Below are 12,435 nucleotides of genomic sequence, written 5' to 3'. Positions count from 1 at the left end.
GTCAATACCGGCCCTCCTGCCAGTCCCGTTCAGGTCAAATGGTCTAATTGCCAGGGCGATGGTTCCCGTGCAGGAGATACTACTAGCCGCGGGATAAACTCAGAGCTCGCAGATTCGAGCCTCCCTGGTAGTATACCGCGGAATTGACAGATAAAAGTACGCGATGAGAGACGTAGGCGCTGGTCGCCGAACTCTTTTGCCACCTTTGCCATCTCCCCGCTTTTTTGTGTTCTAAAGTGTCAGCAGTTCTTAAAAGGCCATAGACTGCTGCACCTTCCGTTATTTGAACACAAAAAAGCCTTTCATGTGTTCCCGGCAACAAACGGCCCTCCATGTCTGTTCATCAGAAAGCCGCCAACACCCATCCAACGTCGGCCAACCCACCCTGCCCTTGGCCGGTTTTAAATTCAAGATGAGATCTCAACATTGGCCAAGGTAATCTATCTGTCTAGTATTTGTGAAGCTCGTCCATGTCTTTGAATGCTAAATTTATCCACCTCTGTTTTGCTGCTGGACGAATTCGGACTGCAGATTGGTCCTCGTGGGCTTTAGTCTCGCAACCTCTTGATTGAATTTGTGTCAAACGCCATTTGCTCCGCAAGTCCTGGCAAACTTTCAGGCCGCTTCAGCCACACACGGTGTATGATCAAAGTGGTGGAAAAGCGGGTATGCTTAGTATTGACAATTCAAGAGCGCATCTCACTTGGCCTACAGCATTTCCTACAGTGCCTGTCCTGTGTAGCACTGTATTCTTTACAGCATCGGTCAAGAAATTGACCTTAGTCACAATATTGGTCACAATTGTTTTTCCACTCATGAATACCAAGGCTGACTCAAATAAGTATCCAGTAATAGGACGTCATGCGCCATAAGTGCTTACTGAAGTCTCATCTTACTCGCATAACGTGCATGCCTCTGAGCCTTTTGGGAAGGAAATACCTAAGCCTTGTATGGGCATCTCGGGGGTATTACCACAAGTGATGTAGGATATTCCGAATTGGGGACGACATCAACGAGCGGGCCGGTCGCGGAGTGCAAGGAGCCATGATTATCATTGCCAAAATTGCTTATTGCCGAGTCCGCGCACACCCATCAAATAGATACGACCGTGACCCTTACTCGCCGTGACCCGTGTGCGCAAGACTATGCAACGAGCCCGGGCGTTTTCTCACGGCGCAGGATCATCTGGCTCTCCCACATCTGCCATCCAGACCACATCTATGCAGCTTCATTTTTGCTCAACACCGGCGACGGCTGACAACCAAGGCGGCCGGTTCTCCACAAACAGCTCAATCAGGGGCTTCGCGTCCTCCAGAGCGTCGCCGTCCAACGTGCCGACCTTGATAATCTTGTTTGTGCCATAAGTCTCCGTCTCGCGCCAGATAGTCGTGCCACAGTCCCCACAGAAGAATGACGTGACCGTCTTGCCGCTCTTGGCCGTCGTCTTGAACTCCTTGGGCTTGCCTTTGGTCAACGAGAAGCCGTCGCCGGCAACGATCATGTTGGTGGAAAACACGGAGCCGGTAGTCTTTCGGCAATCAAGACAAAAGCAAAGGGACTAAAGTGGTTTAGCTGTTGCGTAATATCAGGTAGGTGAATCTGCTGCGGGTACCAACCTTGCCCGAGACCTCGCCAGTGGTCCTGATGCGGACCGCCCCGCACACGCAACCGCCTTCGACCATAGTGCAAGATTTTATAGGATTTCCGTTGGTGTTGGCGGTGAAAAAAAGGCCTGAGATGCGTGACGCGATGGGTTACGCGATGGGCAAAATAGAACAATGAGATTCGACCCCTAGACAAACTTGAAGATATTTATACCATCACTCCGGCCCCCTCATTACGGATTCCGCCTCGGAGATGTTGGATCAATGGATGAGTTACGCCCTTGGCACATTTCTAAGGTCCCCTTATTCCCGACTGCGCGCGCCCAAGTCATTTTTCTGCGTGATGTGAAAGCAGGTACGGGCTGATTCGCATCGGTGGCGCGAGCCAATGAGAGCGGCGGGGGCGCCGCTGACCTCAGCGTCTCTAGGTCAATTTACGGCGAATGCTTTGTCAAGGCGCGCCCTTGGGACGGATCAAGTCCACATGTGGGGCCCTGTCAGAGAGCTGATCGAGCACATATAGCTATATACAGAAACCACAATGTGGCCAGGTGATATTCATCACAGTGAGGTGGTTATTCCCGATTTTGTTGGCTCCGAGTGGTAGTGGTGCACAAATTGGTTTCGGGCTCTCAGCCGCAGGTGCCGTAGGAGCGGGCGGCGAAGAAGCCGAAGATAATGGTTCTCTAACCGATTTTCTCTTTGATGTAATCGTTGTATTCATCTATCTAGCTTGGCCATATTTAAACGTCTTCGCTACTCCGATTCACAATTGATAATTTCGTTATGTGATCCCTGTGCCAGTCACCTCCATAAATGCCGTGTGTAAATAGACAGAACCACTCCATCTTAAGAATGACGGGATATGTTGCATGTCGTTATTGGAAGCTCATTCATGCAACTCAGAAAGTCGCATGAGTTTGCGTAGTGCCTCGATCAAGTGCAAAATCTTCCCCGTCATGGAACCTCTTCTGCTTGCTCCACCAGGCCTCCACACTCCTCGAACAACTTCTAGTTGCTCCACCTGGCGTTCATACTCCTCGAACAACCCCTGCTTCCTCTCCTCGGCCGTCGCCCTTCTCTTCGAATTTTCAACTGTCTTCAGCAAAGACCTGAAGTGCTTGTCCAAATCATCTGAGTGGCCAGACTTAGCCCAAAACCACGCTTCTCCATCATCCGCTTCTCCGGTATTACTAGAACGCGAGAGGAGCATCAAATTATTTCAGGGGTCACGATACATGCCACTCACGATTTGCGCGAACATTTGCTATACCTGTCAAAACTTTTATGTACACCCTATGGGATGCTTCGTTGACATCGTTGGAAGTTCAAACCATCGAGTAACAGTGTATCATGATAGTCTCATGAGCGTGTAACGTCCCCGGCCCCGTTTCTAATTACCCCCTGATCCCAATCACCTTGGCACCTACACACTCCCTTATTATTACCCTTAATTGCCCACCACCACAATGCACAATCCTTCTTTCGTTAATATTTTTAATTCTTTAAAGGCATCGCTTTCTTTTAATACTTTTTTCACCTTTATTTAAGCCTTATGGATAGCCTTAATATTAATAAAAGCTATATTTAAATTAATTTAAACCCTTTTTCTTATAATTCTTTAATTAATTTTAATTTAAGCTTTAAGCTATTAATTTTTTTATAAGGTTATTATTAATTAAGTTTCTTTCTTATTATATATTTTAAAAAGCTTTTTAAAAAGTATTTATAATATAAGGCTTAAGTATTTATTATAATATTAATAAATAATTAATTAATATACCTTTTATAATTACTTAAAAGTCTTAAAAATAAGCTTTAGCTATTAAAAAAAACCTTTAATATAAAAAATTACTTAATAAAGCTCTTTATATTATTAAATTTTAATAATTTATGTTAAATTTAGCGATTTTTAAGGATATAATAACTTTTAAATACCTTATGCTTAAATATTAACTAAAGACCTATTACCCTTTACTTTAATTAAATATTTAACTTTATAAATACCTCCTTTTATACCTTATAATAATAATAAAGAAACCTTTTCTTTATTATAATTATTAATAAATTATATTACTTAAGTTAATAAAAATGCTTTTTAAAGGCGTTTTTTAAAGGTAAGAAAATTATTATATTAAAGGGCTAAAGCATATACAATATATATATAAGTAAAAAGACTATATATATATAATTTAAATAGCATTTTTATATAAAGTTAATAATTATATATATATATAATGCTTATTAATTATAAGTAAATATTATTTAAAAAGATTGCTAAAGATAATATTAAAAATAAAGATTTTCCTTAGCTATTTAATAGCTATTCTTTCCTTTATTCACCCTTTTTTAATAGCTATAAATTGCTAGCTAAAATAATCCTTAAGAGCAATTAAAAATTACTATTATTATATACTCCCTTCCTTAAAAATAATAAAAGGTTTAAGGACTTTGCTTAAGGCATTAATATACTTTATAAAGGAAGTTTATACTTAAGAATTAAAGTCTTTTTAAAAAAGAGAACTATTTTTTAAATAATTAAAAGTAAGGGCATTCTTTAAGCAACCCTTTATTAACCCTTCCTTATTAGCATTTTATTAATAGGTTAATTAAATAAACTTAATAATAAGTAGTTAAAGGAGGTTAAATTAAAAGGTAATATTCTTTTTAATTATTAATTAAAAATAAATAGCCTTTATATATTAATTCTTTTAGCTTTAAAGAATAGGGTAATAAAAAAGAAAGGCTCTTAATTAATTCCTTTTAAGAAAAGGGTAGTTTTTATTTAAAAAGGCTAATTAAGCTTTTAAAGCCTTTATTTTAAATTGCATTAATGCTAACCCTAAGCTATTTTAATTAATTATAAATAAAGCTAATAAAGCCTTTTAATAATTAAAAAGAAGCCTTTAAGAATTAATAGTAATATAATAGCTTTAAATATTATTAACGCAATTATATAATATAATAAAGAGGATATGCTAAATCTTAATAGCTTGCTAAATTAATATTCCATCCCTAATAGCAATAAGGGCGTTAATAATATTATCTTTAAAATACAGCTTTATAATAAGAAGGTTAATGTTTAAAAGAAATTTAATAATTAAAAAAAAATTCCTTATAAAGATATTAAGAAGTGTTTATATAGTGGGTATAAACGCATTTATGCACATACGCGGGTATGGGGCGATTAGGATTAGGGGGTAATTGGAAACGGGGCCGGGGATGTTAGAAGACGAGGCATATGATACGTTTTCAAGTCGTCATAATATGGTCTTGTAGCAATGTTAAGGGATTGATCTGAAGTACGCGGGCGATACTCATTTGTCACATGCAGGCCAGACTTCTCAACCACTTGCTCCAGAATTATGAACTGACTACTAGTACGGGATACTCTGTGTAGTGTGGAAGCTCTAGATCTTCTCAAGCATTCAGGCTGTTATTGTTGAAGACATTTTGTGAAAGTTCACAGAATTTCCTCTCAATTACAAGACAAAGACGATAAAGATATGTCAAGGTCTTTGAGCCGATGACCGGAAAATGTTCAAATGTTGGACACACTCATGCTTCAAAATATTTTCAAGTGGCAGTGACGATTAAGGTTTAAACTCCAATTTTTTTAATCAAGTAATAGGAAGAACTGACAGGGGATTCGGGTCACGCCAATCGTGTTCCACTTCCCTGCTAACTCTCCACTTCAGACGAATGCATTCCTCGGTCTGATAACTGACTGGATGGTCGATGCCGGAATGCCCATGGATTTGCAACTCCAGCTTCTCCACTAACTCGCTCAATCCAGCTTCATTGGAATCAAATAAAAGCGATCTGATGATGTGCCCATCCCCACTAGACCCATTCCTTACACGCGGCGGCCGCAGCCCTTGTCGTTCCAGAGACTACAGCCAAAGCCGAAATCGTCAAGGTTCTCAAGACCTCCTTCGAGGTTTTCCTTCTCTTCATCTTCCAGCTGCTTGATAAGCTCGCTGATATCACAGATGAGGCCTCTTGCAGTTGGGAGATCTATGGGCTTATCGAAGTACGTCCGCCGCAGTTCTTGTGGAACGGTTTGACAGACTCTCAGTTGCTTGATCAGCTCATCTATATCAACAACACGGATTTTGGTTTGAGATGTAGGATACAGGAGAGACGGCTAGACACTTACATTCAGGCATGGAGTATTCGGTATCATCAATGACATCGAGGGCCGTAGCTTGCTGGAAGAAGGCCAGTCCTAGGACACAGGCGTAAAGGTTGAATCGCATTTTGGCGGTTGGTAGAGGACGTGGACTTTTTAAAATAGGTTTCCTTGGTGTTCAAGATTTCCGGATGTTCGAAATTTTGATGTTTGAAATTTGAGTGCTGGCAGTTTTGTATGTCTGGTGGAAGTTGAGAAGGAAATGTTTTCTTCTTGGGGAAGGTCTGCATACTTATACAGTATAATTTTGCCCAACGCTACTAATGGGTTATGGTGAAAAACTGAGCTTAGTCTGAACTGCATCGAGCTATTCGGTCCATAGAGGTCATGTGGTCAAATTGGAGCAAAATGAACAGCACAGAATAAGTAATAGCTTTACTTAGTGTCCCTAGACAGCCGCAGTTGGAAGATCACAGTGGAAATGGAGAGAACTGTTTCGACCATGGCCGCCTCATTCCAGACTGTAATCTCGTTAAGTTGAGTACCACTTCAAGGTTGTTATTCAACTTAATTTGCGGTTCACCAACGCATGTAAAGCATGGCAGGCACCTAGTACTCAGTAGGACGTCTAGCCTGGTGCTATGTTTCTGCTAACTGGTACTTTGTACCTGGCGCCCCCGAGCGTTGAGATTGCCATACTTCGTCAAACATGGATGACTCGGAGGGCTTTGGCAGCTAAATAGCCTCGTGATTCTTTGGAAGAAAATCTGCGTTCAACGAAATGCCATCAATGTGCGGTCTTGAAAAAACAATGAGTTCAGGCATCCGAGACACCACGGATAATATTGAGTCCCTTACACATAGCTCCGAGAATCCTGTCGCGAAGCTGCTCATCCATTATGACCTTTCCCGTGTAGCGTCGACTTTTTGCCAGTTTCGCACATTCACATGTTCATTGAGGAGATGTTTGGCGTCTTATAATATCAATGTCCAGTGTCTGACATATCAGGGAGATGGATTTTGGAAATCATATAATCATTCTTATACAAGTGGTGGGAAACAAGGGACATGCTCAAGATGTCTTTAACGAGATCACGAGTGGAAATTTGCACAACGCTCGAGTCTTTGCAATCCAGCAGTCATAGCAATTGAACACAACTCCTTAGGAGTCTTTTTAGGTGGATCTAAATAACTTGGTATCAAAAAGGCCCATTGCTGTTGCTGATGAACTCAGAATCCATTGCATACCTACTTCAAGAACTCCACCTCAGCTCCCACACCACCTAGGTATCCATCTGGAATCATGCCACTTCGAGAAGACATCCTGGGTGATAAAACGCATTTGTTGGCTCTCGATTTTATGCTGATTGATCATTACACTTGCACGGCTTTCCCACTGATTGACAGATTTCTTATACAATTGCGGACAACTTACACCACAGCTACATCTGGTCAGAGCACATACACCCAGGCCTGATTCACACACTCATACCCAACACCTACTCACTCAGCACCTATAAGTACGTGTACCTACTCACGCACACACCCCCTCCCGCACAGCCGTTTCCCACTAAAAAGCCCCATTTCAGCCTATTAATAAATAAATCTATAAAAATACAATATATAAAATAAATACATCCAGATTGCACCTTCCTCCAGAATCTTTGTACAGCCGGGAGCATCTTGTGATCACCCCGGACAACGCTCTCCGGATGCACAGACACCGTCAGGACACTGAAGCGTATGGTAGTTCCTTCCCTGTTGACGTAACTGAAGGCCGGGCACTTCCGGGCATTTCTGGGCAAGGCCAGCCTGGAGAATTCAGATCAAGGCTCCGTAACGCCTGCTTGACGAGGATTCATGAGCCAGGAAGGGCGGTCGGCCATGGAAACGCATCGAAGCTTGACGTACGCCACGCGGGATGATGGCGTACCGAGGCACTCACACACTGTGAACACTCACATCAAACCGGGCCACTTCCTGATTGACGCGACAGAGATGGCACCCAAGGTCTCCATGTACCTCCAATTGGAAAAGAATCTGAAAAAACACAAACAGTATTTCGCGTGCGTTGGGATTTGATACGCCCTTCCCTTCCACCTATCAAGTGGCCGGTGGGTGCGCAGGCACTAATTAGGTCGCTTTGGCTTTGTCTGCAAAGCAACCATTTTTCTCTCAAGAAGAGGCATTGTAGCCGTTCTTCATGCTCACAGCAGCCACGGACTTGTCCGCGAGCCTATTAGACTTCTTCCGAGCGCTTGATGACGGTCGAAACACAGTCGTTGCAGGTCAATGTCACGTTCTACGGCTCTTTGAAAGTCTGAGATTGGAGAAGCCCGAATCCGACAGCCCTGTAGAGCTACATGACTCTGCTTCCTCCAAGTGAACTCGATCGGATCTACGGCATCATGCAGGTGTTCCGATGCTATCTCGGCGCGTCCAGCCCCCACGCACGGCCGGGCTGGAAATCGCTCTTACTCATCTGGGAGAGCAGTCTGGTCAGGCCGTCGTTGACTTTGAGCAAGGCGGCAGGCGACGTGCGGGACGAACGGCAAGCACCCCCTATTACGACGGGGCCCATCCCTCGGAGGCCCCGTACCTTCCATTTCCACGTAATCTCACTACCTGTGGCTTGGAGATCATGATCCAGAGATATGCAATTCCGCCGCACCATTGCACTTGGCCCACGAAGTGACCCAATCCAATAGAATGTTCAGTGGGTTGGGAATTTGTCACAGCAATACTCTCAGCACTTGACCAGGGAGTGCTTCATGCAGTAGACTTGAATGGCGAATGACCAACAATTGAAGACTCCAAAGTTTGGCCTGCTTTCTGCGTCTTGAACATGTTGCACATGAAGTGTGTGGCACGCTCTGATTGGACTACGCAGATCGTGGAATAAATAATGTTAAGATCAGTTCATTTGAATTTATTATAACGTTGATGCAATGACTAACTTAGAGGACCTAGTATGCAAGCTGAAAGTAGGTGGCAGCAGTGTAGACCGCAAGATTGAATGTCTTCATTGCCTCGGGGACAGTCGGAAAAGGGTGCGTAGTACTTGGGTCGAGCATCAGCCTTCTTCTACTAACTATTACGACCCGCCGACTCGCTCATCCTCCCAGGCCAGATAATCCGGCGCGACTTGGGTTCCGGAACACTGGACAAGCGAGGGCTGGGAGCCCGTGGGTCCTGAGATTGCTAGGTTGAAGTAGCCTGGTCCGAGGCGATTGGCGTAGTAGAGACGAATCGGAAGGTATTTCTCTGTTTCCGATACAGTGATTGAGTAGGTCGTCACCTTGTTGTAATCGGACTCGAATAATTTGCGAAGCTGGCTGTTGCCGGGATAGAAGCTTCCAGAGACGGCGTTGTTGCCAATCCAGACATACAAATTATCATCTTGCTCGTTGATGATGTTGAAGGTGTAGGTGCCGGCGCCGGGGAACTCTAAAAATCCGCGTTCTTGGACCGAATAGCACGTGTTGAAGGGGTCTGTCCCGCTAGGGGTGGTGTATCCGAAAATGCTGATCGGCTTGCCTCCGCCTTGATAAGGAACACCCTGGGGAGGATAGTCGTTCCATTGAGTTAGCTGCGTCCTGCCTGTACCCTGCGGAACCTTTTCTTGGATCATAAGTCCGAGGTTCAACGTGTTCGGATCCTCGGAAAAGTAGTTGTCTAAAAGCTCCTCACACTCAGGCCCGCCCATAGGGTAAAGGTAAACGCCGAACTCGAGCCCTGGTGTACACACCGGTGTAGGAGTGGCGGATGGGGTGCTTGAAGTCGAACTTGAGCTCGACGAGCTGCTTGTACTGCTGCTGCTTGTAGTGGTGCTGCTTTCCCTGACCCGTTCCTGTTCCCAAGGCAGCCAGAATGGCGCATCCTGGTCCTTGGAGCAGGTGCTAAACTCAGGCGTCGATCCGGAACTCTCTGTAACCGATAACTGGAATTGGCCGCCGCCCTGAAGGTTGCTATAGAATAGGCGGATCGGAATATAACCGGTCCCGACTTTTTCAGAGTTGAAAGTGTATCTTAACTGCGAGTTGAAGTGGGTACCGAACGATTGGCGGATAACAGTATTGCTGGGGTCGAATCCTCCTGACAACGCCGCATCCCCGAGCCAGACGTAAATCAAGTCGTCAAGGTAATTAGCAAGTTCGAATGTGTACTCGCTGTCGTCGGAGACCACAATGTATCCACGATGGTCAATCACGAAGCAACTGCTGGAACCGGGAGGTATAACAGTCTCGTAGAATGGAGAATTATACGTAAACTCGAAAGTAGTCCGCGTTACACCCACGGCCTGTGGAACCCTGCCTTGGATAATGTTTGCGAGGTTTACATTGAGTGGGTCGCCGCCAAGAACTGGTCGTGCAATTTCGCCATAATCTCCTGACCCTTCTCTGCAGAAGTAGATAGCATATTCAACCCCTTGTTTGCACACGGGCGTGGGTGTAGCAGTAGGGCTTGACGAAGTGCTGCTTGAGCTTGACGAACTGCTGCTTGTGGTCTCCTCAGCCGTCGAGGACGAGCTTGAGGAGCTGGTGCTTGTGGTCTCTTCAGCTGTAGACGAGCTCGATGAGCTTGTGCTTGTGGTCTCCTCGGCCGTCGAGGAGCTGGTGCTTGTGGTCTCCTCGGCCGTCGAGGAGCTTGTACTTGTGGTCTCTTCAGCTGTAGACGAGCTCGATGAGCTTGTGCTTGTGGTCTCCTCGGCCGTCGAGGAGCTTGTGCTTGTGGTCTCTTCGGCCGTCGAGGAGCTTGTGCTTGTGGTCTCTTCGGCCGTCGAGGAGCTTGTGCTTGTGGTCTCCTCGGCCGTCGAGGAGCTTGTGCTTGTGGTCTCTTCGGCCGTCGAGGAGCTTGTGCTTGTGGTCTCCTCGGCCGTCGAGGAGCTTGTGCTTGTGGTCTCCTCGGCCGTCGAGGAGCTTGTGCTTGTGGTCTCCTCGGCCGTCGAGGAGCTTGTGCTTGTGGTCTCCTCGGCCGTCGAGGAGCTTGTGCTTGTGGCCTCCTCGGCCGTCGAGGAGCTTGTGCTTGTGGCCTCTTCAGCTGTAGATGAGCTTTCCGACGTGCTGCTTTCAGAAGTGCTGCTTTCAGGAGTACTGGTTTCAGAAGTGCTGCTTTCGCTTGTCGTGGATTCGTCAAGGGTGGTGGAGAAACTTGTGGTCTGCTTAGCGGTGCTTGAGCCAGTACTTGACTCAACTTCGAACGAGCTACCAGACGGGCTTGTCGTTTCTTGAGCGGTGCTCAAGGGTGTAGTGGATTCAGTTTCTGACGAAAGGCTCGACTGTGTTGTCTCTTGTCCTTCTGATGTTGACGTAGACGATGCAACGCTTGTTTCTACCTCAGAGGTGCTCATGGGACTCGTCGTCGATCCGGCCTCTGAAGTAGCACTTGAGCTGGTCTGCTCGCTTGATGATGTTGACTCGGAGGATGACTGCGATTGAATGCTGAATACGCTAGTCGTTGAAGGCCCGGCAGATGATTGCGCCTCCGAGCTGGTTGCGCTGTTGCCACTTATTGTCCCTGTGGAACCTGTGGTCGTCGCCACACCAGAAGGTGTTGGCTCAGAGCGTGAACTTGTTTCCGTGCCAGAAGGATTTGATCCAGAAGTGCTGCCACTCATCTCCGGTTCTGTAAATGCTGTTGATTCCGGAGAGGTAGATGTGGAAGAATTAAAGAATCTGGGCCTGGTGCTCGTGGTCATGAACGAATCAGCTGACGACGATTCAGAGGTAGCACCCCTTGCTGATACTGTGGGGCTATTGTCGGACAGCGTCGATATTGCTAAGCTGCTTTCAGAGGTAATAGGGGTCGTTGGTGGCGCCTCGGAGGAAGCTATAGAGTTCTCTGAAGACACCACAAAAGATCTAGAGGCAGAAATTGAGGAGCTTAGAGACGACGATTTCACGTCTTCAGTAGATGTGAGAGGTCTTTCGGAAGTTATTTGACCCGTAAATGTGGGTGGCAATGAAGTTGTACCGGCTGAAAAGCCATCTGTCGTGCGAACAGAAGAAGCAGCGGTTACCTGGGTAGTCGCAGCACTTGGTAAATCCGCACCGACAATCTGTCCATTCTGGCACAGCGAGGCTATATTGACGATTAGCATGTCAAACCCAAAGAAATTGGGAGGACAGTCCTTACCTTCGAAGCCGATCAGTATTACTGGCTGACAGTTGATAGGGCTCGAAGTGAACGTGATGTATACATCTCCGGCATCATCTTGACAGAAGTCTGCCCGTCCACCAGGAATGGAAGAGTTCGAGAATTGCAGGATACGCCCGTCGACAGTGAAGGTGGTAGATATAGCGCCAGCAGATAGGAATCCCGTACCACGAAGCTGTTTAAAATTGTCACCAGGAGAGTAATGGATGGGTGTGCCGGTATCCGAAAGCTGTCCCGAGGCCAAAGTGTAAACTGTCGCGCCATCGCAGCGTTGTTGGGGCCCGGGTGCGTCGTTGTTCAGGAAACCTTGAATTGCCCTGGTCTCCAGATATCGTTTTCGAGCTCCTCCGGGAGCAGAAATGAAAAAGATTATCTCTTGAATGATCGGGACACTAGGAGTGGGTAATGAGCTGACGGTGGTGGATGCCCCAGCGCCGGAGGTGGTGGTGAGACCTGGCGTACTCGGAATCAAGGGCGTCCCAGACAGCGAAGATGGCGACAGGCTCAAGGTTCCCCTTCCAGTCCCACTTTCCGCAGAAAGAG

General features: G+C 45.9%; 4 protein-coding genes across 4 annotated transcripts; 1 reads left to right on the top strand and 3 right to left on the bottom strand.

Annotated features, from left to right (window-relative positions):
- Nucleotides 1–1,228: 1,228 nt before the first annotated feature.
- Nucleotides 1,229–1,682, bottom strand: INS49_015626 (uncharacterized protein; the record flags this gene model as incomplete). Its single annotated transcript, XM_043176305.1, has 2 exons — nucleotides 1,229–1,528; nucleotides 1,617–1,682. The coding sequence occupies 2 exons, from the start codon at nucleotides 1,680–1,682 to the stop codon at nucleotides 1,229–1,231; spliced, it is 366 nt and encodes a 121-aa protein (XP_043019760.1).
- Nucleotides 1,683–5,460: 3,778 nt separating this feature from the next.
- On the bottom strand, nucleotides 5,461–5,863 carry INS49_015625 (uncharacterized protein; the record flags this gene model as incomplete). Its single annotated transcript, XM_043176304.1, has 2 exons — nucleotides 5,461–5,699; nucleotides 5,764–5,863. The coding sequence occupies 2 exons, from the start codon at nucleotides 5,861–5,863 to the stop codon at nucleotides 5,461–5,463; spliced, it is 339 nt and encodes a 112-aa protein (XP_043019759.1).
- Nucleotides 5,864–8,830: 2,967 nt separating this feature from the next.
- Nucleotides 8,831–9,442, bottom strand: INS49_015624 (uncharacterized protein; the record flags this gene model as incomplete). The annotated part of the gene is made up of 1 exon (XM_043176303.1): nucleotides 8,831–9,442. The coding sequence occupies one exon, from the start codon at nucleotides 9,440–9,442 to the stop codon at nucleotides 8,831–8,833; it is 612 nt and encodes a 203-aa protein (XP_043019758.1).
- A 481-nt stretch (nucleotides 9,443–9,923) lies between these two features.
- Nucleotides 9,924–10,967, top strand: INS49_015623 (uncharacterized protein; the record flags this gene model as incomplete). The annotated part of the gene is made up of 2 exons (XM_043176302.1): nucleotides 9,924–9,969; nucleotides 10,252–10,967. 2 exons carry the CDS (start codon nucleotides 9,924–9,926, stop codon nucleotides 10,965–10,967), a joined length of 762 nt encoding a protein of 253 aa, XP_043019757.1.
- Between the last annotated feature and the right edge of the window lie 1,468 nt (nucleotides 10,968–12,435).

Source organism: Diaporthe citri (assembly GCF_014595645.1).
Source record: "Diaporthe citri strain NFHF-8-4 chromosome Unknown scaffold_9, whole genome shotgun sequence".
Classification (NCBI taxonomy): Eukaryota; Fungi; Ascomycota; class Sordariomycetes; order Diaporthales; family Diaporthaceae; genus Diaporthe; species Diaporthe citri.
This window is presented reverse-complemented; position numbering and strand designations above follow the sequence as displayed.